This window comes from Capricornis sumatraensis, chromosome 10 (genome assembly GCF_032405125.1).
Source record: "Capricornis sumatraensis isolate serow.1 chromosome 10, serow.2, whole genome shotgun sequence".
NCBI classification, from domain to species: domain Eukaryota; kingdom Metazoa; phylum Chordata; class Mammalia; order Artiodactyla; family Bovidae; genus Capricornis; species Capricornis sumatraensis.
In genome coordinates this window covers 96783223-96806935 of record NC_091078.1, presented here as the reverse complement: position 1 = coordinate 96806935, position 23713 = coordinate 96783223, and the positions used below count along the sequence as shown (strand labels likewise).

At 54.5% G+C, this 23713-nt stretch overlaps 2 protein-coding genes across 2 annotated transcripts; both read right to left on the bottom strand.

The window, feature by feature from the left end:
- Positions 1 to 7410: 7410 nt before the first annotated feature.
- TMEM89 (transmembrane protein 89) lies at positions 7411 to 8252 on the bottom strand. Its single transcript, XM_068981621.1, has 2 exons — positions 7959 to 8252; positions 7411 to 7596 (listed from the first exon to the last, which is right to left on the bottom strand). The coding sequence occupies exons 1-2, from the start codon at positions 8250 to 8252 to the stop codon at positions 7411 to 7413; spliced, it is 480 nt and encodes a 159-aa protein (XP_068837722.1).
- Positions 8253 to 10551: 2299 nt separating this feature from the next.
- Positions 10552 to 21460, bottom strand: SLC26A6 (solute carrier family 26 member 6). The gene is made up of 21 exons (XM_068982058.1): positions 21403 to 21460; positions 19200 to 19358; positions 18759 to 18898; positions 18415 to 18525; positions 17729 to 17892; positions 17370 to 17534; positions 17141 to 17293; positions 16677 to 16759; positions 16445 to 16592; positions 16091 to 16204; positions 15864 to 15941; positions 15454 to 15549; positions 15256 to 15362; positions 15009 to 15078; positions 13815 to 13907; positions 13618 to 13722; positions 13148 to 13243; positions 11888 to 12064; positions 11339 to 11393; positions 10948 to 11084; positions 10552 to 10745 (listed from the first exon to the last, which is right to left on the bottom strand). Exons 1-21 carry the CDS (start codon positions 21423 to 21425, stop codon positions 10731 to 10733), a joined length of 2289 nt encoding a protein of 762 aa, XP_068838159.1. The 5' UTR covers positions 21426 to 21460; the 3' UTR covers positions 10552 to 10730.
- Between the last annotated feature and the right edge of the window lie 2253 nt (positions 21461 to 23713).

The following is a 23713-nucleotide window of genomic DNA, read 5'->3' as shown; positions in this document are numbered from 1 at the left end:
CTAGAAACTCACTGTAAAGTCTCAGTCAGATGACTTACAGAAAATAAATTCATGGGAAGGGGAAAGAGGCTACCATTTTCACACTTCTGTTTTATTTAATACATGATTTAAAATTTTTAGGGAATTCTCTGGCAGTCCAGTGGCTAGGACTTGGCGCTTTCACTGCAGTGCCTGGGATTCAATCCCTTGTTGGGTAACTTAAGATCCTACAAGCCGCTATGCATGGCCAGAAATTTAAAAAAAAAAAAAGTAAAATAAAACTTTTATTAAAAGTATTTGTTGCTTTTGCAATAATGGCATATTTCTGAACTGAACTTCCTTTTACAGGTATGTGAGATTTTCTGTGACCTTTCAAAATATCACTCAATGAAAACAGACCTTTCTTTTATGAAAATGAAACAGAAGGGGCTTCCCTGGTGGCTCAGTGGTAAAGAACCCACCTGCCAGTGCAGAAGACACTGGTTTGAGACCTCATCTGGGAAGATCCCACATGCCAAAGAGCAATTAAGCCCATGCAGCACAACTATTGAGCCTGTGCCCCAGAGCCCTTGTGCCACAACTGTTGAAGCCCCCACACCCTAGAGCCCCTGCTCTGCAACAAGAGGGCATCACCACAGTGAGAAGCCTGAGCACCCCGAGGAGGAGCAGCGCTGGCTCACTGCAGCTAGAGAAAGTCCATACAGCAACGAAGACACAACGCAGCCAAAAATAAACAAGCAAAATTATGTTAAACATCACAGAGAAGATGCTTAAGTGTGCACTGATTAATATCTTGTAAACTAAAATGACATTATCATGTAGAAGTACAGTTTTTTTTTAATTACTGGTGTTTAGAACCATGTTATATTTACAGAAAATCTGAGCAGAAAGTACAGAATTTCCCATATATACCTGCCCACATACAGCCATGCACAATTTGCCTTATTAATATCTTACCTTATTCTGATAACTTTGTTAGAATTAATGAATCAGTATTGACACATTTATTATTACTAAAGTGCAAAATTCTTGGACTTCCCTGGTGGCTCAGCTGGTAAAGAATCCGCCTGCCATGTGGGAGACCTGGGATCGATCCCTGGGTTGGGAAGATCTCCTGGAGAAAGGAAAAGCTACCCACTCCAGTATTCTGGCCTGGAGAATTCCATGGACCGTATAGTCCATGGGGTCACAAAGAGTTGGACATGACAGAGCAACTTTGACTTCATAGTTTATTCAGATTCCCTTAGTTCGTTTTCATCTAATGCCCTTTTTTGTTCTAGGATCCTGTCCAGGATACCACATTACATTTCATTGTCATGTTTTCTTAGGCTCCTCTTGCTGTGACACAATTCCTTCCAGTGACCAGCACACTGCGTACCTTCCTTCCAGCAGTGTGCCTGCGCACGCAGTCATTTCAGTCATGTCCAACTCCTTGCAACCACATGGACTGGAGCCCACCAGGCTCCTCTGTTACTGGGATTTTCCAGGCAAGAATACTGGACTGGTTGCCATTTCCCCCTCCAGGGGATCTTCCTGACCCAGGGATTGAACCCACATCTCCTGCATCGCAGGCAGATTCTTTACCCACGGAGCCACCTGGGAATCCCTCCAAAGAGCTCACTGCCTTCAATTCCTCTCCTCCCACTCTCTCCCAAAGCCACTCCAAGTCCACCCCTATTCATTCTTCCAAAACCACCCCCTATTCATTCCTCCAAAACCACAGCTGTAAAGGTCATCCGTGATCTCCAGGTTGCTAAATCCAGTGGCCAGTTCTCGGTCTCGTTTAACCTGGTTGGACACATTTTCCTCCTTAGAGCCTCATCTCTTCTCCACGTTTATTTCCCATTCTTTCCTACTGTCCCACCTCCCTGGACACTCCTTAGCTCCTCTGCTAATTCTGCTTCACCTCCGACTTACAGACAATGAGTGCCCAGGGCTCAATCCTGGCACCTCTTCCCTTCCTGATCAAAGCCTTCTCTCTGGTCACCTCATCCAGTCTCATGGCTTCAGTGCGTCTATACCGACACAGGCTCCTGTATTCCCATCATCTACTCACCGTTTCCCCTGGAGAGCTACCAGACATTTCGATTTAACATGCTAAACTCTTTACTTTCCCTCCCAAACTTGTTCCTTCCATAACTGTCTTCATCTCAGTAAATGACGCTTCCATTAGCCAAGTTGCTCAGGCTAAAGATCTAGGACTCGTCCTTGACTCCTCTCTCTCAAAATCCACACCCAGCGCCTACCCCCGACCCCTGCTTCCTCACCCCCCCGATACCCTGGGGTGAGAAGGGAAGGACAAAGACAACCAGGAAGTGTGATGTGGTAGATGCTGTTTCAAGAGATTGGTCAAAAAGGAAATGCTACTAAAAGGTCAAGTACAAGTAATGGTCATTGCAATGATTTGGCAAGAGTCTTGGATGAGTCACTGATTTTCTGAAATTTTGTTGGCATATGGGGGGAGGTGAGATCAAAATATCTTCCCCCCCTAAATTGCAAGCAGATTTTTGTAACAAGTTTTGTTTTGTTTTGTTGGCCATGCCGTGCTGTACACAGGATTGAATCCACGCCCCCGGCAGTGGCAATGTGGAGTCCTAATCACTGGACCAGCAGGGAAGTGCTGGAACAGCAATTCTTGACTAGGCCGCCTTTTTCTATCCTTGTCTGGGACTCCTTTTATTTCCCCCAGAAATTCTCAAAACTATAAAGCAGGTCCACGTAGGCTGTCTGAGAGGGCTAACTCTCACCTTATTCTTCTCACTCAATATTTGTTTGATATACACTTAAGCTTATTGGTCTTGAGTTATTCTTATGTGTTTATCTTAGTGTTTAAATCATGCTAACATGTACATAACATTTAGCATCTGTATTATTACATCTTAATTATTACACAGTTAAGTGTGTATTAATAACAGTGGTATTAGTTACATTCAAAATGCTCTGCAGGGAATTCCCTGGCAGTTCAGTGGTTATAACTTGGTGTTTTCACTGCCAAAGCCTAGGTTCAATCCCTGGTCTGGGAAGTAAGATCCTGCAAGCTGTGTTATGTGGCAAAAAAATATATACATATATATTATGCAACATTACCACTATCTACTTTCAAAACTTTTCTTCATACCAAACAGAAACTGTATTTCCATTAAGCAATAACTCACCATTTCCACTTTCCTTGAATCTCTAACCACCTCTATTCTACTTTCTGTCTTAATGAACTTGTCTATTCTAGGTATCTTGTATAACCGGGATCATACAGTATTTGTTGTTTAAAAGATAACAGGCCCAAAATAGAGTCGCTTATGCTAAGCAGCATGCCACCAAACCAAGTCTTAATTTTAGCTTGGGCCCTCCTAGAAATTAACTCTTAAAGCAGTTGAGCAGGAATCACCTGATCAATACTACTTCATCTGCCTAATAAACCATGCCATTCCCTAAAGGACAAGAAATTTGCAGTAACCAACTGCTTTTTTTTTTTTGCCAACTATAGTATCTTTGTTCATACTCCCTTTTACCTATAAAATCTTCCACTTTTGTTCAGTTCCTGGGAGTTCTTTTCTTTTATAATATTTATCTATTTACTTACTTGGGTGGTTGTGCCAGGCCTTAGTTGCTGTACACCCGCAGAATCCTTAGTTGTGGCCCAGGGATTGAACCCAGGCCTCCTGCATTGGGAATGTGGATCTTAGCCCCTGAGCCACCAAGAAACGGTGGAACTCTTTCCTATCTGCCAGATTGGATGTGCCTAATTTGAATCAAATTTTGTTGAAATGAACTCTTAAAAATTTCAGCATGCCTCCGTTGATCTTTCAACATTGTCCTTTTATGTTTGGCTTATTCCACTTAGCATGATGTTTATCTGTTCATCTGTAGGCGGACATGGCCTCTTTCCACCTTTTGGTTATTGTGAATAATGCTACACTGAACGCCCACTGACATACAAGCATCTGTGTGAGACCCTGCTTTCAATTATTTTGGTATTTACAGAGGAGTGGGATTGCTGGGTCATATGGCAATTCTATGCGCAGTTTTTTAAGGAATCACCAAACTGTTTTCTAATAGCGGTTGTCCCATTTTACATCCCTGCCAGCAATGCAGGAGTGTTCTAATTTCTCATATTTTCACCAACATTTGTAATTTTCCATTTTTTCCCTCATAATAGCCATCCTAATGGGGGTGACCGGAGAAGGCAATGGCACCCCACTCCAGTACTCTTGCCTGGAAAATCCCATGGACGGAGGAGCCTGGTGGGCTGCAGTCCATGGGGTCACTACTAGTTGGACATGACTGAGCGACTTCACTTTCACTTTTCACTTTCATGCATTGGAGAAGGAAATGGCAACCCACTCCAGTGCTCTTGCCTGGAGAATCCCAGGAACGGGGGAGCCTGGTGGGCTGCCGTCTATGGGATCGCACAGAGTCGGACACGACTGAAGCGACTTAGCAGCAGTAGCAGCAGCAGCAATGGGGGTGACATCATATCTCACTGTGGTTTTGATTTGTATTTTCATAGTGACTAGTGATGTTGAGCATCTTTTCAGGCGGTTATTGGCCACTTGTATATCTCCTTTAGATAATCTATTCAAGTCCTTTGCCCATTCTTGAATTTGATTGGTTGGTGTCATTGAATTGTAGGAATTCTTTGGGTATCCTGGATATGAGTCCCTCATTAGATATACAGTTTGCAAATATTTTCTCCCACTTTGTGAGCTCTCTTTTGACTGCCTTGATAATTCTTTGATGCACAGATTTTTTATTCTGATGAAATCCAATTTATCTATTTTTTCCCCATTACCTGTTCTTTTAATATCAAACTTAAGAAATTATTGCTTTCTCCAAGAGTATGAAAATTGCATCTATGGTTTCTTCTAAGAGTTTTATAGTTTTAACTTTTCAATTTAAATCTTTGATCCTTTTATTTGTATATGATGTCAGGTAAGGGTTTAACTTCATTCTTTTGCATGTGGATATTGAGTTTTCTCAGCACCATTTTTTGAAAAGATTCTCTTTTCCCCATTAAATGGCCTTGGCACTCTTGAAAATCAACTGAACAGACATGTGAAGATTTATTTCTGGGCTTTCTATTTTTCATTGGTCTATACGTCTTACTTGTATGCCAATACCACACTGTTTTGATTCCAGTACATTATAGTACAGCTTGGAAATCAGAAAGTAGGAGTCCTCCAACTTGGTTCTTCTTTTCCAAAATTGTTCTGGCTATTTAGTGTCCCTTGAGATTCCATATAAATTTTAGGATGGGCTATTCTATTTCTCTGACAAAATACTATTGGGATTTTCATAGGGATTACCTTGAATCTGTAGACCACTCCGGGCAGTATTGCCATTTTAACAGTATGAAGTCCTACAATCAAAGAACATGGAATGTCTATTTATTTAGATTTTCTTTAATTTCTTTCAGCAGCATTTTGAAGCAAGAAGCAATCCGGCAGCACCTTTAGCACTTCCCTTGGAAATTTCATCTGCTAAATATTCAAGTTCATCATTTACAAGTCCTGCTTTCCATTCAATATGGGTTACAATTCCACTAAGCTTCCCATGACTATTTAACAAAGATTCCTCTTACTCCTAGTTTCCAGTAACATGTTCCTATTTTTCTTCTGAGCCCTCTCTGGCAACATTCTTAATGTCCACATTTCTGCTAACAGCTGGTTGAAGACACTTTTGTCTTTTTCTGTTATGTTCACCGACTCAATGGACATGAATTTAAGCAAACTCCAGGAGATAGTGAAGGACAGGGAGGATTAGCGTGCTGCAGTCCATGGGGTCGCAAAGAGTTGGACACAACTTAGCAACTGAACAACAACAATTGTGCTCTCTGACATCCTTTCAGTCTTTGCTCACTGCTCAATTCCGCAGCCACTTCCACATTTTTAGGATTTGTTACAGCAGTACCTCTCACTCTTGATACCAACATCCATAGCAGCTTTCTACTGCTGCTACAACAAATCACTACAGACTTAATTGCTTAGAAGAAATCAAATTTATTATCTCACAGTTCTGTAGGCCCCAGATCCAATATGGAGGTCATTGGGCTAAAATCAAGGCATGAGCAGGGCTGTTGTTTCTTTCTGGCGGCTCAAGCAGAGTATGTGCCCTTGGTCATTCAGGTTGTTGGCAGAACTAAGATCCTGGTGGTTGAAGGACTGAGGTTTCTGTTTTCTTGCTGGCAGTTACCCAGGGGTCATTCCCAGCTTCTAGAGGCCAGCTGGATTCCTTGGATCTTTTGGCGGTGGAAGATCTCTGCCACCATCTTCAAAGCCAGCAGCAGAGGATTACTACCTCACACTTTGACCAACTCTCCTGCCCTCCTCTTCCACTTCTTAGGGCTCATGCAATTACACTGGGCCCACCAAAATAACCCAGAACAATCTTCCCATTGTAATGTCTTTCAGCTTAATTCCAGCTGCAAAAATCCTTTCTGCTATGGACTGTAAAATATTTATAGGTTCCATGGATATCTTGAGGACTATTATTCTGGCCTACTACAGACTCTCTTTGACCAACTCCTGCCCCCATCCCCAGCCTGCTCTCTCCTGTGCCTCAGAGTTCCTTCTCTCCCCTGAAATCCTGACCACCTTACAGTTCCTGCAACAGGTCAAAGTCTCTTTCCCCATCTGGGCCTTGTATGTGCTTATCCTTCTGCCTGGAGATCTCCTCCTCCTCTTATCACTCCACTCATCCTTCAGGTCCCAGCAATCAGCCCTGCTCCACCCCAACTGGGCTCGCATACCTCTCTGCAGAGAAATTGCCTTTTTGAGTCTGCTTCACTACCACCTCCACCCTCCCCTGTCTGTGAGTGGGTGAGGGAGGAGCCAGTTCTCTTCTGTACATCAGGAGATCCTGATGCCTAGCCTATGGTCGAGGAAGGGAAGAAGGGGGTGGTGAAGGTCCCTTGGGGAGCCCTCATCCCACTTCCAAGGGGTCTTAGAGCAAGAGCCACTTAGGTGCCTCCGCGTGTTTGAGATGTCATAAAGATGAAGGCTCCCAGGGCCCACCCTCTAACCCCCAGCCCCAGCTCAGGCCCCACAGACTCAACCAGGAGCCCTAGCTGACTCAGCCACATGGTCACCTCTGGGCTGCCCTCCCTGGACCACCCACATCTGCCCTGATGGCCAAATCTCCTCCCCACCACACTGGGGACCCCTGAGAAGCCCCAGAGGAGCAGTTGTATTTGTGAGCGTGATCCCTAAAGAGGAGGGCTGAGTTGGGATGGGGGGAGCATGGAGCAGTGTGAGCCAGCCCAGGCCCCACCTGCCCCGCCATTGAGGGGCACTGAGGCCTCGATGGGTCTGCTGGATCTAAAAGTAGGAAAGGGGCACAGGGTCCCGACAGGTCTGGAGAGAACGAGACACACTGGCCTGAGCCTGGTCCAACAAGCCACAACGAGCCACCAGGCAGACAGAGGAAAGTGTTGGGTCACCCAGTCTGGGCGGGAGTCCCCTTTATTTGGGAGCGCTGCTGGGTGGCCAGACGCTGCAGGTAGCACTCGATATGGAGCAGGAGGGCATCCAGCATATGCAAGACGCCGAGGAGGAGGGCACGGTCTGAGATCGGGCGCTGTCGTTTCCAAGTGGCGCAAGGGTGGGAGGCCAGCTGTGGATGCTGGGGACAGGACCAAGAGGCAGGAGTGAGAACACAGGGAAGGGACAGAGGCGTGCTGGGAAGCGGGGGCTTCGGGTGATGGAGGATCAGGGAGCAACCCGATGTGGCCTCGTGTGGTCGTGGGGCCCATGCAGGCTGGGTGAGGGCTAGAGATATTACAGGGGGAAGACGGGACAGGTACCCCCCAGCACGGGAAGTGGCCAGGGGGAGGATGGGATAGGGTAACACCCACAGGAAATGGCCGGGGGACTGTTGGCTGTGGACAGACGTAAGGCCCCTGGGGAGGAAGTGATGCGGGAGGGGCGGCAGGAGACATGAGTGGGAACAGAGGTAGGAGGCAGTGGGGACGGAGCCCGGCTCACCTCGCTCTTAGAGGCCTGTGAACGTCGCCGCTGCATCAGCGCACGGCTGAGCATCAGCATCATGGTCGTGGTGACCGTGACCCCAGCCACTGGGTAGATACGGTTCGTCCCCAGGCCCGTCCAGTAGCCGGGACAGCCCAGGCTGCTCTCACAGCCCTCCAGGCTGCTTGGCTGGCACCCCCAGGGCTCTAAGTCCAGCCCCACCTGGTACCACATGGGCCGTGACCAGGCGTGGGTGCAGATGGGCCTCGTCAGCAGAAGCAGCCACGGAAGGAAGGACTGCGTGTGCAGCATGGCTGCGGCAAGTGCCGGGGGCCAGAACCTGGGCGCCTGGCAACGGGCAAACACCCCTCCCCCAGGGGGAGCAGGTGAGGCAGGAGGTTCCGGCTGGGCCCGTGGATTTCAGGAGGGGCAGAGCGGCCAGGAACCACGGGAGCGGGGGGCAGGCTGGGGGTCCAGAACCGAAGGCATGCCCCCTCTCCCCTCCTCTTCACCTAGCATCCAACCCCTAAAATTCTAGCCCCCACAACTCCTAATGCTGCTCTCCACCAGCGACAGGCCGATCAAGCTGAGTGTAGACATGCTCCCTGCTTCCCAGACTCAGCCCCAAGGACCACTCGTGAACACCCAAAAATGCGGGTGCATACTCTCAGGAAAAAAGCCTGAAGGCTCGCCCTGGCCTGTGAGGCGCTCCGTGCTCTGGTCTCCCCTGCTGACCCATGCAGACCACGCTGGTGTTCCTTGAACACATCCTACGCCAGGAGCACTGTCCAAAAAGATGACTGGATGGCAACTCAAGGGTCACCTGCTCCCTGAGCCTCCCTTCTAGAACCATCCTGGGTAACACAGTCCCGTCTCTCTCACGTGACCCTGCTTTATTTTCTTCAAAGCATCTCTAAGTACAGGCACACCTCAAGGATACTGTGCTTCAGTTCCAGCCCACCAAACAAAATACAGAGCGAGTCGCGTGACTTTTTTTGGTTTTTCAGTGCATATAAAAGTTACGTTTACACTACACGGTATTCTATGACTCATGGAATAGCATTATGTCTAAGAAAAAGTACATACCTTAGTAAAAAAAAAATCACTTTATTGCTAAAAATTGAGAACCGTCATTGGAGCCTTCGGCAAGTCATAACACTAACAAAGATCACTGATCACAGATCCTCATAACAAATATAACAAAATTGAAAATGTATGAAATATTGTGAGGATCACAATGTAACAGAGACACATAGTGAGCAACTGTTAGAAAAATGGTATCAATAGACTGGCTCCAATGCAGGGTTGCCACAGACCTTCAATCTGTAAAAAAAAAAAAAAAAAAAAATACAGCGCAAGACACAAAGTCTCCCTGTAACTACAGGTCTATGTGTGTGGTTTCCCTTCCACTCCAGCACCTACGCTTCACTTGACCAGTATTTACCCAGCACCTCCAGGTGCCAGGCACTGTTCCTTGTGGCTGGAGACTGTGACATTGTGACAGGCAGTGTGACCGCGTGAAAAAGCACCCTGACTTCCTGGGCAAGGATGTGGGGGGTGGAGGCAAGGACAGATGATTCGTGAACACAGAGCAAGGCACTGAAGGCCAGGAGGGAGACAGCCAGGCAAGGGGGGCCCCCGTCCACAGGCCCAGCACCTGAAAAGGGCAGGCTCACGTGTTTCAGCAGGTGACGTGATCTAGCGCTGCCGCAAGCTAACTGTGGCATTCGCTCACTGAACACTCACTGAGCAACCCATGAAGAGGGCACTATTCTCATTCTCTCCTGAGGAGGACAGACGCCCAGAAAGATTCGACCCCTCACCCTAGCCCTGACACTCAGTATCAGCTGGCCCAAACGACCACTGCTATCCACAGGGCCGCACGCCCAGACGTCAGTGTTTTACGGCTGAAATCAACACGTGGTTCTTGGCCGACAGTGAGCTGCCAAGTCCAGATAGTCTAGCTGTAGGAATAGGCAATTTTTCCCCAAGTAAATCAATCACGCGCATTCTTCTTTCCTTTTCACCGTGCTGTGTGACTTGTGGGATCTTAGTTTCCCAGCCAGGGATCGTATCCTCACCCTTGGCAGTGAAAGCTGAGTCCTAACCCTGGGACCGCCAGGGAATGCCCACATTGTCTTCACTGCAGACCCGCGACACTGACCGCAGGTGTTCCCAGCACAGCCCCCAGGGCTGCCCAGTGGCACCTGGCCTCCCTCACCCGCTTGGGTGTCCTTGTGAACAGGTCATTCTTGAGAAGCAGCTCTGATTCCAGCCACTTTATAGATGAGGGCACAGGTGCCAAGGGCTGCATGCAGCGGAGGACGATGGGGTGCGGGATGAGGACGGGGATGCCCCTGCCCTGGGCCTGGACCCCAGCTGCACACTCCCTCGCCCCACACTCCCCCTGCCTGATCCTGCCCTCCCCAAACCTTTCCCCAACTTCTGACTCCAGTTCCAACTTTGGGGTGCAGGAAGGGTCAGAAGCTGGGACTGCGGAGCACACCCTCGCCCCACCAAGCCACAGCAGACCCTGGTATCAGGCAAACAAATCTTTATTCCTGAGGTTAAAAACACGCTTGCTCCTCCAACCTGGCCAGTGTCTCATCCCCAGCCTAGAGCACTGAACTTGGAGTCCCAGGACCTCCATCCCTGAGTTATGTGTGTGAGTGTGCGTGCACAGAGGGGACTCCTGGTGAAGTCCGGAGGCAGCCCAGGGTTGTGGGGTTTCTCACAGGTACCCTGTCAAACCTGCAAAGGCAGGCAGTCTCAGGCGGAACGGCAGCATGGTCAGAGTTTGGTAACCTGGGCAGGGAGAGGAGGAGAGGAGGGTCCTGTTAGTTCCCAGAGGATAGCCTCCTCTCCAGGCAGGAGGGGAAGGCGGTGGGTCCCCGCGGGACACAGCCATTCTAAGTCATCCAGGAAGGGCGGACTTTCCAAAATGGGGTCAGGAGGGGACAAGCAGGAGATAGACAGACAGAGCTCAGCAGGCCAGAGGTCAACTCACCAAAACAGGGTCGACGGGGCCGGACCTCCGATGTTGGAGTGCAAAGAGGACAGCGTCATGGACCGAGGCAAACAGATGCTGCTTGGTGATAGAAGCGTCGAAGAAGTGCCCATCCTCAAGCTGTGTGATCACGGGAGCTGTGGGCAACGAGTAGGTCTCTCCTGACTCCAGAGCCACCAGGAACCCCCAGGTGCTGGCAGAACGTCCCCCTAACCATCACCTCTGTGGCTTATAGCTAATCCCCAACTCGTGACCCTTGACCCCGGCCTCCCAGGACACCTCTGACCTCCAGTTTCAAAGAAAGACTTTTTCCCTGTGCTGATCGGCAGACTCCTCGGCCGGAACCCTCACCCCCTGCCCGGACCTCTCTTGCTGTGTCCACCCCACGCACCGTGGCAGGCGGCCATGTACACCTCCACCTCGATCTCCCGGAAGTCACGGAAAATCTGCGGCACGAAAGGGGGCCAGGCTCAGAGTGGGGCTCAGGGGCTCAGAGGGGGGCTCAGGGCAGGTTGGAGGAGAGAGTTCAGAGGGGTAGCTCGGGGGGGGGGCACCAGGCTCAGAGTGGGGCTCAGGGGCTCCAAGGGGGGCTCAGGGCAGGTTGGGGGAGAGAGTTCAGAGGGGTAGCTCGGGGGGGGCACCAAGCTCAGAGGGGGGCTCAGGGGCTCAGAGGGGGGCTCAGGGGCTCAGGGAGGGGCTCAGGGCAGGTGGGGGGAGGGAGTTCAGAGGGGTAGCTCGGGGGTGGGGGGCCAGGCTCAGAGGGGGGCTCAGGGGCTCCGAAGGGGGCTCAGGGCAGGTTGGGGGAGAGAGTTCAGAGGGGTAGCTTGGGGCGGGCGGGGGGCCAGGCTCAGAGGGCTCTTGGAGCTAGTTTAGGGTCAGGGTTGAAGATTAGGGTTGTCCTCCCCAAAGGCCCTTCTTAGGGACGCCCCTGGCCCCTTACATTCTTCAGGCTCTTGAGACACACAGTGTCCACGAAGGAGAAGGAGCTCAGGTCCAGGATGAGGGTGTGGAAATCTGGCTGAGGCAGGCCTAGGGCCTTCAGCGAGGACATGTCTGAGGCTTTGGCATCTTCTGGAGCCCAGGCTCCTGTTTCCTCTAGCTCAGTCCCTGCGCTCGCCTCCTGGGGAACCAGACATGCTGCAAGGGCCACCCACGGTGAGGGCGGGAGGGCAGGCGGGCAGGGAGCAGAGGGGCAGGCAGGGAACACGCACAGATGTGTGGAGACACACAATCAGACGTGAGCACATACATGCAAATGCACATATATACTGGGTACGCAGGGAACACGGGAGGACATAGACACGGGGAGCTGGTATGCAAAGACAGGAGGGACACATGGGGACACCCAGGAGAGGACACCCAGACTCGGGGAGCACACAGACCGTGCTCTGTTACCACCTGGGCCCACGCTTATAGGGACATTTAAGAAGGAACGGGAGACTTTCCTGGTGGTACAGTGGATAAGAATCCGCCTGCCAATGCAGGGGACATGGGTTCAATCCCTGATCCAGGAAGATCACACGTGAGCAACTAAGCCGCGTGCCACAACTACTGAAGTCCACGCCCCTACAGCCTGCGCTCCGCAGCAAGAGAAGAGCCACAGTGAGAAGCCCGTGCACCGCATCAAAGAGTAGCCCCCGTTCTCCGCAGCTAGAGAAGTCCGCACGGCAACAAAGACCCAGCGTGACCAAAAGTAAAACAAACAAGCAAATAAAAATTATTTAAAGAGAAAAAAGAAGGAAAGGGATCAGGAGACCATGCCCCATCTTCAGGGTGCCAGAGCGCTGTGGCTAGGGGGTGCTAAAGCAAAGCAGAAGAGACACACGGACACACGTGCTCATGCAGACATCCTGCTTGACGTCTACCAGAGTCTCTGCTTGAGACTGGCATCCCCTCTGACCCCAGATTTTCCCCACATGCCCAGCCCCTTCCCCGCTGTCCATGAGCACAGACTGTGGAGTCTTGTGGGATCCACAAATTCAAGGTCTTTGTCCAGGCATCAGATTACAGACTGGAGACCCCAAGCAGAAGTCTATGGCATATCATGAGAGGTCTCCCTGCAGAATATCGGATCCATCACTCCCCTCCTCCTGCCACTGGCACGACAACCTTGAACCCACAGCTGGTAGGTCCATGGACTTCCTCCCGGGATCACCTGGGCACCCTGATCCCTGAAGCTGCCCCCTCCCTCCAGTCTCACCTTGGCCTTGGAGCCCTCCACATCGTTGTTGCTCTCGATGTCCACAACAGTAGTGTTGACATTGATGGAGATGGACGTGCCCTTGGAGGCAGCAGCCTAGGCCGGGAAAGGGGGTGGGCCAGGAAAGAGGTGTCTGAGATGTCAGGTGACAATCAGGCTGGGCAGGCCTGGCGTTGTCCCCTGGCTTTCTGCAGGTGGGTAGGTGGACCAGGAACTGAAGCTTGGGACCTGGAGCAGCCAGGCTGAAGGCTGTGGGGTTGTGACCCACTATGGGAAGAGGACCGTGATGGTTCATGCCACCACTGGCTTAGGAGGCGGGAGAAAAAATCAGACTCCCCCTAGAGCCCTAACCTGCCAGGGGAGGAAAGCAGGGTCCCTGGGGGCATCAGGGAGCGAGGAGAAGGGCTGAAGAATGAGGGTGAGCAGCCAGGAGGCTGGGAGGCAGGCTGGGAGGGGTCGGAGGGCCCTGCCTGTTTGGGGAGCTTATTCTCCTTCTGCAGTCGCTTCAGCTTCAGCTCTTGCTTCCGGAGCAGCTTCTTCTTCTGGGAGAGGAGGTAGTCCACATCCACACCGCACTGCAGCAAAGGACAGCGCAAGGGGTGTGCAGGCTGCAAGAGAGGAGGGACCCTCTGCCCCTCGCCCTCGGCCCACGGACCCCAGGTCTCACCCTCTGCTTCAGTGAGTCACTGTAGAGCTCGGCGTTGGCAAAGTACACGGTGGCTGAGGAACGGAAGACCTTCACGCCTGGGACCTCCCTGGCCTGGGGACAGGTCAGGTTGGGGGTGGCTGAGCCCTCGTCTCTCCTAGCTGCATCGTGCCCTCCTTTCTTTCCTCCCCGTGTGCCCCGATACCTGCCACCCCAGCCCTCTGCTCCCCAGCCAACACAAGGCCCAGCCTGTGGCCCATGCCCTGGAGCTGGTGAGGTCATCCTGACCCCTCAGCAGGGTCTGTCAGAGCTTCTTCTTCCTCCTCCAGGGGGTCCTCAACCTCTCCCACCCCATCCCCCAGTCCTTCTGCCAATACCCAGGCTGGGGGAGTTCCCTGGTGGCCCAGTGGTTAAGACTCCACATTTGCACTGCAGGGGCATGGGTTTGATCCCTGGTCTGGGAACTAAGATCCTGACAGCCTTGCAGCCAGGCCAGGTTTCAGTGGCTCTCAGCTTCTGCTTGGGCGTCCAACCCCAGCACTGGGGGGCTGTTTCCTGCATGCACACAGAGATCCTCCACAGCTGCTAGCCCAGCCAAGGCTTCCCCAGCTCCCATGCATCTCAGGACACTCCAGGTCTCTGCCCGGCCTTTGGGCCTGAACCATGTCCCTGCCCGCCCCAACCCCCGCTTCCCCCACCTCCCTTGCCATCCAGCTGAGCTCCTCCACGCATGTCCCCCTCACCCACCCTGCCACTCTGCCTCATGGACTGGGCTCAACCTTCAAGTCTCCATGAGAGGAAATGAGCTGGTTTGATTCCAGAGCCCCTGCCTTTGTTCTCAGAGCGTGGCGTGAAGCTTCTCAGGAGGTAAAGGACAGTAACCCCATTGATCAGATCCGGAAACAACTTTCCCTACATCCTGGTGCCCTGGATCCTGCCCCTCTGCATTCCTGACCCAGGCCTCTTCTGCAGGACGGGGCTTGTACTGCTGCCTCCGAGACGGATCCCACCCCTGGGGCCCAAGGCCCACACTCTGAGTGTATGTGTAGGGCGACCCCAAATTCCTCTCTTGAAATTTCAAGGACCAAAGCACCGTTAGCACCCCACCCCACTCCCTTGCCTGCGCCAGGCATGGAAGGTGCTGATAAGGGATGATCCCAATTGCCCCATCCCTCCCCATCCGCGTCACCCCCCGGCTTAGCCCTTGCTGCTCACCCCTGAGTACTCTGCCAGGTCTCTGTAAATATCTGTGTCTGGCACCTGCCCCAGGACAGAGTAGTGGGGCCTGTAGAAGGAGACAGTGCCGCAAGAAGGGGGCGTTAGGAGAGGGGGCAATGGGGGCTTTCTGAGGAGCCTGGGGTCTCCTCCTGCCGCAAGATGTGGGAAAGCTGGAGGAAGCCAGTGGGGACCTCGTCCCCTCGCCAGCTGGAATGGGGGGGACGACACCAAAGGGGTGACTTACATCTGGGTGCGGACCACTACTAGCATCAGGGAGAACACTACTGCCACTGCCAGGCCGAGGTCCAGATTCAGCAGGATGGTGGCCACAAAGGTCACCACCCAGATGAGCTGCAAACAGAAGGGTCACGGTCCATAGACTCCAGCAGGGTCACTGGGGCTGAGGGCCCTGACCCCGTCCCCAGCGTCCCAGGCATCTCACCAGATCCATTCGATTGGCCTTCCAGAGGGAGAACACGTCGGTGAACTGCATCACCATACCCTTCAAGTTCACGATGACCACAGCGGCCAGGACCGCCTAAGGGATGAGGAGGGCCACCAGGGGCTAGTGAGAGGTGCTGGCTGCTCACCACCCTGAATCCCCCGGATGAACCAGACTGTCCTGGAGTGCCTGGTAGGACCCTCAATGACACCAATCACCTTCCCTCGGAACCTAACGCCTGCGCTCTGATGCTCAAAAGTTTTTACTCCTGCCCCTCCACTCCAAATCTCTCCCCAGAGATTTCCAGCCTGACCCTGTATCCCTCCCCATCTCCTGGGACCTGATGGACTGCTCTGAGCTCCTGGCCTGGCCCAGGCCCTCGAGCCTGGCTGGGTGGGCTAGGGGCTCACCTTGGGCAGGTCTTGGAATAGTTCTCCCAGTTTGACGATGATAATGAGGATGAAGAAGGAGGAGACAGCTCCAGCCACCTGTGGAGTGGGTATAAGCAGGGCGGGTGGGCTGGAGTGCAGGGGAGAAGTGGGGAGAGCCGGGGGGAAAAGGGGGAGCCAGGGGAGGGGGAGCAGGGGGAGGACCACCCAGCAAAGCAGCAGCCCCACAGAGGCACACCTATGCCCACCTGGGTGTTGCCCCCGGTGCTCTCCTGCACCAGGCTCCGAGACATAGAGCAGCTCACAGGGAAGCACTGGAAGATGCCCCCAAGGAGGTTACTGAGGCCGAGAGCCACCAGCTCCTGAGCGGGGAGTGAGGAGCGAGCCCACGTCACTAGCAGTGTGGGGTATCCAGGCCTATGTACCCCCATCTCCACATCCACTTTGCAGCCACAAAGACTCGGCCACTGTCCCGAGTCCCCCACGCAGCCCCCGCACATCTGTGTGCTCTTTCCCTGTCTCCCACCTGGTACTCCATCCCCCCACCTGCTCCCAGGGGCTGGGGTCTGGGGACCCCGTGACCCGAATCCCATTCCCCAGACCTGGTTGCTGTACACCCGGTAGCCGTGCCTCAAGGCGAAGATCTTGCCCAGCGAGATGGCGATGGCGAACCCGACCACAGCGATGGCGAAGGCATTGCCCAGAAGCTTTGCGAACAGCTGGGGGTGGGGGGCCTTCGGGGGCACCAGCCTGTGAGGGGCATCGGTGAGGCCAAAGGAAGGTTCTGGGCCTGGCCGCCCAACCCTCCCTGACCCCACAGGGGCTGGAGCTCACCCTGCGGGGATTTTGCCCACGATGTCCACCCCAAATGCCTGCTGCAGGCCCACGCCATAGGAGATGCCTGTGGCCCCGATGAGCTGCAGGGAAAGGACAGGGTCAGGGGAGGGCCTGGCACCATCACCGTGAAGCGGGGGAGAAATCAGAGAAACCACATGGCGGGTAAAGCAAGAAGCCTGAAGAGAAACCTTCAGAGGGGTGGGGAGAAGGCAGCGATGGGCTGAGAGCAGCACTCCACCGTTTTGAGAAAAGGGAGATGCTGCCAGGAGCCGTCTGCTGGGGCTCCCCCCTCCCCACCACCCCGTCTTCAGTCCCCACTCCAGCTAGTTTCTAAATACCTGGGGGGTGCCCACAAGGCAGGGACTCTCCTCACTTACCCTTCCCCCAGTCTGCCACCACCCCCCTACCCCACGTCACCCCCCACCCCATCCCCACCCCCGAGGGGCCCCCGGAATTCCAACCGTGAGCAGCTCCCCAGGGAGTGGCATGGGCAGATGTCGCCGTAGCTTTTCATTCAGCAGCTTCACCAGCACGAGCACCACTCCCGCCACGATGGCGGTGATCACGGTACCGACCACCGTCTGGGGCAGCTTCCAGCAGACCTCCAGTACTGTCTGAGGGGGGCAGGGTCACGGCCAGCCCTTCCAGTCCGGGCCCATCCACTCGCCCCTCCTCCCTGCCCTCACTCACATAGATGAGGGACAGCGGTCCAGAGCGGCTGCTTAGATGGAGGCCAAACACATACTTGAGTTGCGAGATAAACACGTGCACAGACGCGGCCGTGGTGTAGGCTCGGACCAGAGGCTCTGATAGGTAGGTGACCACGAAGCCGAAGTGGACCATGCCCAGCCCCACCTGTGGGGTGCACGGGACAATCAGGGGAGGTGAGGGTCCTAGCAGTGGCCGGGGCAGAGCCCAGGGCAGGTGAGATCATGAGCCATGAAGGGGCAGTGATGGTCAGACACTCAGAGAAAACTGTCAGATGGGGTGGGGTGGGGGTGCGGGGCAGGATTGGCAGTCAGGGGCATGTACTCCTGACGGCTCTGCACCTGGAAGAGGCCAACGAGGACACTGAGAGTAGAGGCCAGCTGCACCCGGGTGTCGTCCCTGGCTGCCACATTGACTGTGGAGTTCAAGCCCAGCAGGAAGGCGTCGTCCGGAGCCAGCGATTCCATCACACTGCCCACCATCACGGACATGACAGCAAAGGTGCCTGCAGGGGCAGATCAGGGTGGTCTGAAGAAGGGAGAACACGGCTTGCCCTGGATTCTCGGTCTTAAGGGAGCGACCAGGAGACACCAGTTCTAGACAAATGTCCCCAGACTATGCTGTGCTAATGGAGGGCAGTGCTGACGGTCAGGTATGCACCCCAAGTTCCAAGGCTCTTGAGGGTGCCTAGCATCATTTCCCTTGCCCAGGCTGCGTCCATGGACTCAGGACGGCTCCCCTAGTGAAAAGTGGAATGGGGAAGGGCGCAAGGCCTGACTCAGGCTTCCAGGCTTGTGCCAAGTCTGGGCCCTGTGAGTAGCTTCACCCACCACATCCTCCTGGGTCAGGGCCTCTGATCATCTGAATCTGTGTTTTCATGGTCAGAGGCCCAGTCCTACCTAGAATGCCCACACCAATGCCTCCCTCCCTCTTCCCTAGGTCTCTCTGCCTTGCTCAGTGCCCCCTCTCCCTGCCCCCATGGGGAATGCGGGCATGCTCCTGCAAGGCTAGGCCTGGTTCCACTCACCCACAGAGATGTGCCGGGAAGTGCCAAACAGGAAATAAACAAAGACAGGATAGAAGGAGCTGTAGAGGCCATACACGGGGGGCAGTCCAGCCAGGAGGGCATAGGCCAGGCCTAGAGGTGGAATGGTAGCAATGTAGACTTGAGGTCAGGGGCTTGAAAGGATGCAGAAATGCTGCCCCTGGGTCATGCACCATAGTCCCAGGGGCAGGAGTCATGCTTTGGGCTGTGGGGAAGGCGAGGGTTGAGGTGGGGGTGGGGTGCACAGACCACAGGTTAAGGCCTTGAAGGGTCAGGATCACCATCCAAGGGCTGAGGGTACAGTCTCCAGGTCAAGTGCGGCTTACCCTGTGGTAGCTGCATAATGGCCACACTCAGGCCAGACAACAAGTCACCCAGAAGCCAGTCACGCACAGAATACTGGGGGAGCCAGGCCAAAACCGGGAGGTATTGAAGCAGAAGGGCTTGGGCCCGCGCACGGGAGCACCTGGGGACACCAGGGTAGGTATTAGGTGCTGGTTTAGTTGCTCAGTCGTGTCCTTCTCTTTGTGACCCCCCAAGGACTGCAGCCCACCAGGTTCCTCTGTCCACGGGATTTTTCCAGGCAAGAATACTGGAGTGGGTTGCCATTTCCTTCTCCAGGGGATCTTCACGACCCTGGGAATTGAACCTGGGTCTCCAGCATTGCAGGCAGATTCTTCACCTACTGAGCCACCAAGCCCAAGCCCAAGTAGGTATCAGAGGCAGGGGCTCCCTCGGTTCTGGCCAGGGCCCACCGTCAACCTTACCGAAACCAGGTTCGCCACTGGAGCGTCACTGGTGCTGGGCTCCGGCTCCCCAGCTCTTCCAGCTGTTCTTGGTTCAGCAGCAGCCGCTCCACACGGTAGTCTCGCCGCCTCAGCTCCATGGCCTGCGTCCTGGACAGCAGTGCCTGCGTGTCCCTCTCTCTGGTGGGTGTGGGGGTGGGGGGGCGGTGAGGCCAGAAACAGTGAGGGCACAACCTGGCCCAGCCACCCCTAGACCTCTACCCGGGACTGGAGGATGCCCCACCTGGCTTTTCTAGGTCTCAAGATCTAGACAGGTCCAACCCGCTAGCTGCCTCTTGCAGGCCCCAAGGCCCACGCCCAGGCAGGGGCAGTACCTGAACTTTGGCTAGTGGAAGACTCTTGCTGGGCCAAAGTCCCCCACAAAGAGACAGCAGGATGAGCATAAGCCACACTTCGGCCCAGGTGTGGCTGCCCTGCCTTTGGTGTTCGCCAATCTAGCTTGCAGGCTGACTGCTCCTCCCAGGCTCCTCCCCCAACCCCTGCTCTCCGCCAGCCAATCCCCACCAGTCTGAGTCCTTATCCAGCTGCCCCACGAGCCCAGTGCGTGTTGTCTGAGACTGCAGACACGGGAGGAGGAATCCAGCATAGCAGGCAAGCCTCTCTATAGGAGGAGGCGGCTCTAAGAAAAGCAAAGCATTGGGGCTAAGACTGCCCGCAGGGCTCCAGTCACACGGTCCAGGTGGTAGACAACTGAGGCCCCATAATGGGAAACCCAGGGGCTTGGTTCTCACCAGGAGGGAAGACTTTTGAGCCTGGAAAGGGACGCTCCCTTATTAATGGGGGACAATCTCACTTGAGAAGATGATCTCTGGGAGGATCTCGCCTAATAGGAAGCTCTTCCCTGACAGGTGAGTTTTCACCAACTAGGTGAGGTCTGTCCTGGGGAGAATCTCTGATCTGCCCAGTGGCTACCATCTGAATAAGGGGAATGATCTCACTGGAGTAAGAGATCTGGGTGGCGGGGAGGGAGTTCTTAGGGGTCCCTGATGGCTCAGTGGTAAAACAAACAAAAAAACCCGCCTGCAATTCAGGAGACACAGGTGCGATCCCTGAGAATCCCATGGACAGAGGAGAGGAAGCTGGTGGGCTACAGTCCATGGGGTCGCCGAGTAGGCCATGACTGAACTCACAGGCATGGGGAAGGAGATTTTACCTGGGTGCACCCTCACCTGGGTGAAGCTGTCCCAGAAATAGTTCTCCCCTGGGAATAGGAGCTCTTAGAGAGTGAGCGCTTACCTGGGGGAAAGTTTTCACCTGCCAGGGAACTTCTGATCAGGAGGGACTTCTCACCTAAGGTAAGCTCTGAGTGGGGAAAGCTCTCACCTAGGAAGGGATCTCAGAGGGGGAAAGCTTACCTGGAGAGTAGCTCCCCTCTTCAGGGGGAAAGCATTAACCTGTCAGGAAATTTCTGACCTGTGAAAAGCTCTGACCTACGGTAAGGTTCCCAGCTGGCGGGCAGGAGCTCACCTGGAAAGGGCCTCTAACCTGGATGTCCCGGTGGAAGGAGGGAGTGGAGTGGGTGCAAGGACGATCCTGAGACTATTGGCATGGCCGACTCACAGAGATCTTTGAGCCCCCCTCGCCCCTCCTCCGTGAGTCGCTCGAGGTCTTAAAGGGCGCCCACTCCCGCCCCCTCGCCGCCCCCCCGCGCCGCCGAACCCGCGCTTGGAGGGCGGGGCCTAGCTCTTTGGCCCCTCCCCCTAGGAGGGCCCGGCACCCAGAAGGGCCGGAGCGCTCATTCCCGGACCAGTTGCATCTCTGGGTGTACTCAAGCCCCCGCTATGGACACTCTTGCAGCCACGTCCAGGGCCCCAACGCGCCGCACCGGCGCACCTCCTGGGCCGGAGCTCTTCCGCACACAGCCGCCTCCCGGCGGCTCCTGGCTAACCCTCGGACGGCGCTGGAGCGGCTTTCCTCGCAGCCTATAGGGGCTGGGGTCGCGCGGGCTCCCGCCCCATCCCTCGCTACGGTTGGGCAGCCGCCTGCAGAAAACCCACAAAGCGGTAAACAGAGGCGCGCCAGGCGAGAAATGCCTGCTCGGAACTCGGTGGTACTCCCTCCCCTTTCCTAACTAACCCAAGCCGGGCGCCTGCTCGGGGGCCAAGGGGTGGTCCGCCCCTCGGGCACTCGAACACGAGGAACTGAGGCCGCGCCCTGCACTCACCCCGGCGCTTCCGACAGCCCCATGGCTGGTGGGCATCCGAGAGGCAGTAGCTCCCAAGCTCGGGCAAGAGGCCGCTACAGCCCGAGAGGCGGGGCCGGGACAGAGGCGAGGCCTGAGGCTCACTTCCAGCGGCCAATCCCCGGGCAGAACGGGGAAGGCTTGGGCCAATCAGTGTGCCGGAGCGGGGCTTAAGGGACGCTCCGCCGGCTCAGCGAACCCTAAGGAGGGAGATTTAACCCTTTCCTTCCCCTGCGACTTGGCTCTGGCTCCTCCTCGTGGCCCGACTAACTCTCTTGCCTGAGCGGGTTGTGGGACTAAGCGGGATTAAAGACCTGAGCTGGTTCCTGAGTGGTATGGGGTTGACACCAGGTCCTGGCTTCTTGCGGAGGGTGCCCTCGGGGTGGGGAGCAGAGTGTCTAGGGGCGCGGCTGATGACCAGAGCCTTAGCTCGCCGTGGGGTGTCCGGGTCCGTGGGGCCTCTCATGCCTCCATGAGGGCACCACCCTCAGGCTTTGCCCCTGAGACTTGGCATGTCTCTAAGACCCGAGGGGCCCAAGGGCTCCGTTCAACGCTGGACACACAGACCTGAAAGTTTGCGAGCTCCGCCCCCCACCCCCACCCCCGACCACCCTCCCCAAAGGAAGCACATAAGGTCGAAAGGCTTCTGCCGGGGATCCTGATGAGCGGGATGTCCCGACAGCTAGGGGTCAGTGGTGTCAATGGACTGAGGGCAGTTCCTAGGGTCGGTTTGACAGCCAGAGCAAATGCCAAGTCAGGGCAGCAGGCCGGGCAGACTTAGGAAGCCGTCAAGTTGCCGCCTTGACGGGGCCTTACCCTGTGCTCATACTTTAAGCCCGGCTTCAAGTCGATGGGACAGAATTCAGGATGAGATCGCAACCTGGTCCAGATCTTCAATGAAATGAGCTAAAAATAGCCGAATATTCTCGGGGAGGAGGAGGGGGCAGTGCTCAGATTTCTCCCCAAGGTCAACCCCGGGAAATCATTCATAGCCACCCTCCAACCCCATCCCCCACCCCCAAACAGAATGAGGCAATAACCATTTTCTATAGAAGTTTATTCCCAAAACAGAGCGCCGCTTCACGGAACAATTTACACAGACAGGAAAAGGAGCCACTGGGCTGGAGGGGGGACTCCCCCTCCCAGAGAGGGGCAACTGCAGAACCTAGGACATAGCAAGGACAACCCCCTCTCCCTGCAGCAGACCCTTCAACCCTTCAAGGGCTGGGGTCACTCTGGGTAAGGAGAGCTGGGGTTCTGGCTGGCGGGATTTGGCACCAGTCAGTAAAGTAGAACTTTTAATCTCCTTGAAAACTGCCTCCCAAGAGTATGCGTGAAGGAGGTGGGTGTCAGCACAGACCCTCCACAGCCCTGCATGGCCGCTGTTCCCAGTGGTAGGTAAGAAGATGCCTACTCTTACCACTGGGCCTTCTGGGCCTGCTGTTCAATAGGGGACTCAGGGCTGCCCTTTGGCCTGGAATGACTAGGGGGTTAGAAACCCCTCAAGATGACCAGATTCAGGGTCCTCACAGGTGGGTCTGCCAAGCCCCTCTCCCACTTTCTCTACCTTTCACTTGTAAACAAAGGGGAAAAAAAAAATTCTCAACTGTAAACAAATTGTAAAAGTTCACAGTTTTAAACTGTAAACAAAGTGTAAAAACTGTTTTAAACTCTTGACCTGTAAACAAAGTAGCAAGATGTCAAAGCCCCCAGTTCTGGACATCAGACGAAGTAATAAAAGGGGGAGTTTGTGAACTGGGTCCTAACAGTCGTTTTTCCCTTTACAAGGGAATCAAGGAGCGATGGAACTGAGTCACTTCCTGCAGCCCGGTGCCTGGGGCCAGGGAGGCTCCTGTAAACATGGGAGGCAGTGGCACCTACATTCTGAGTCTTTAATTCCCTTGTTTTTGCTCCCTTTGCTCCCCCTCCGACATCACCCTTCAGAATAAATTCCAGCCGGGGGCAGTGTCAGGGAACCCAATGGCACCACGACATTTGTACACGGCAGGGGCAGGGGCGGCGAGGACTCCGTCCACCCTCTGCAGGAATGTCTGAATAGAGGCCTGAGCCTCTCCCTGTGGGAGAAGGGAAGCCTAGATCTGTAAACATGACATCTGCTGATCCACCAGCGCCCCACAGCATCAGTCCTGGGACATAAGGCAGTAAGTGGCAGGGACTCCGCATAATAAACACACACATCCACGGGGAGGGGCAGCATGAGCGAGCCCCTGTGAGGAGGTCAGAGGACCCCTGTTTTCAAGACCACCCCCCACCCCGAGTCCCCAAAGTGTGC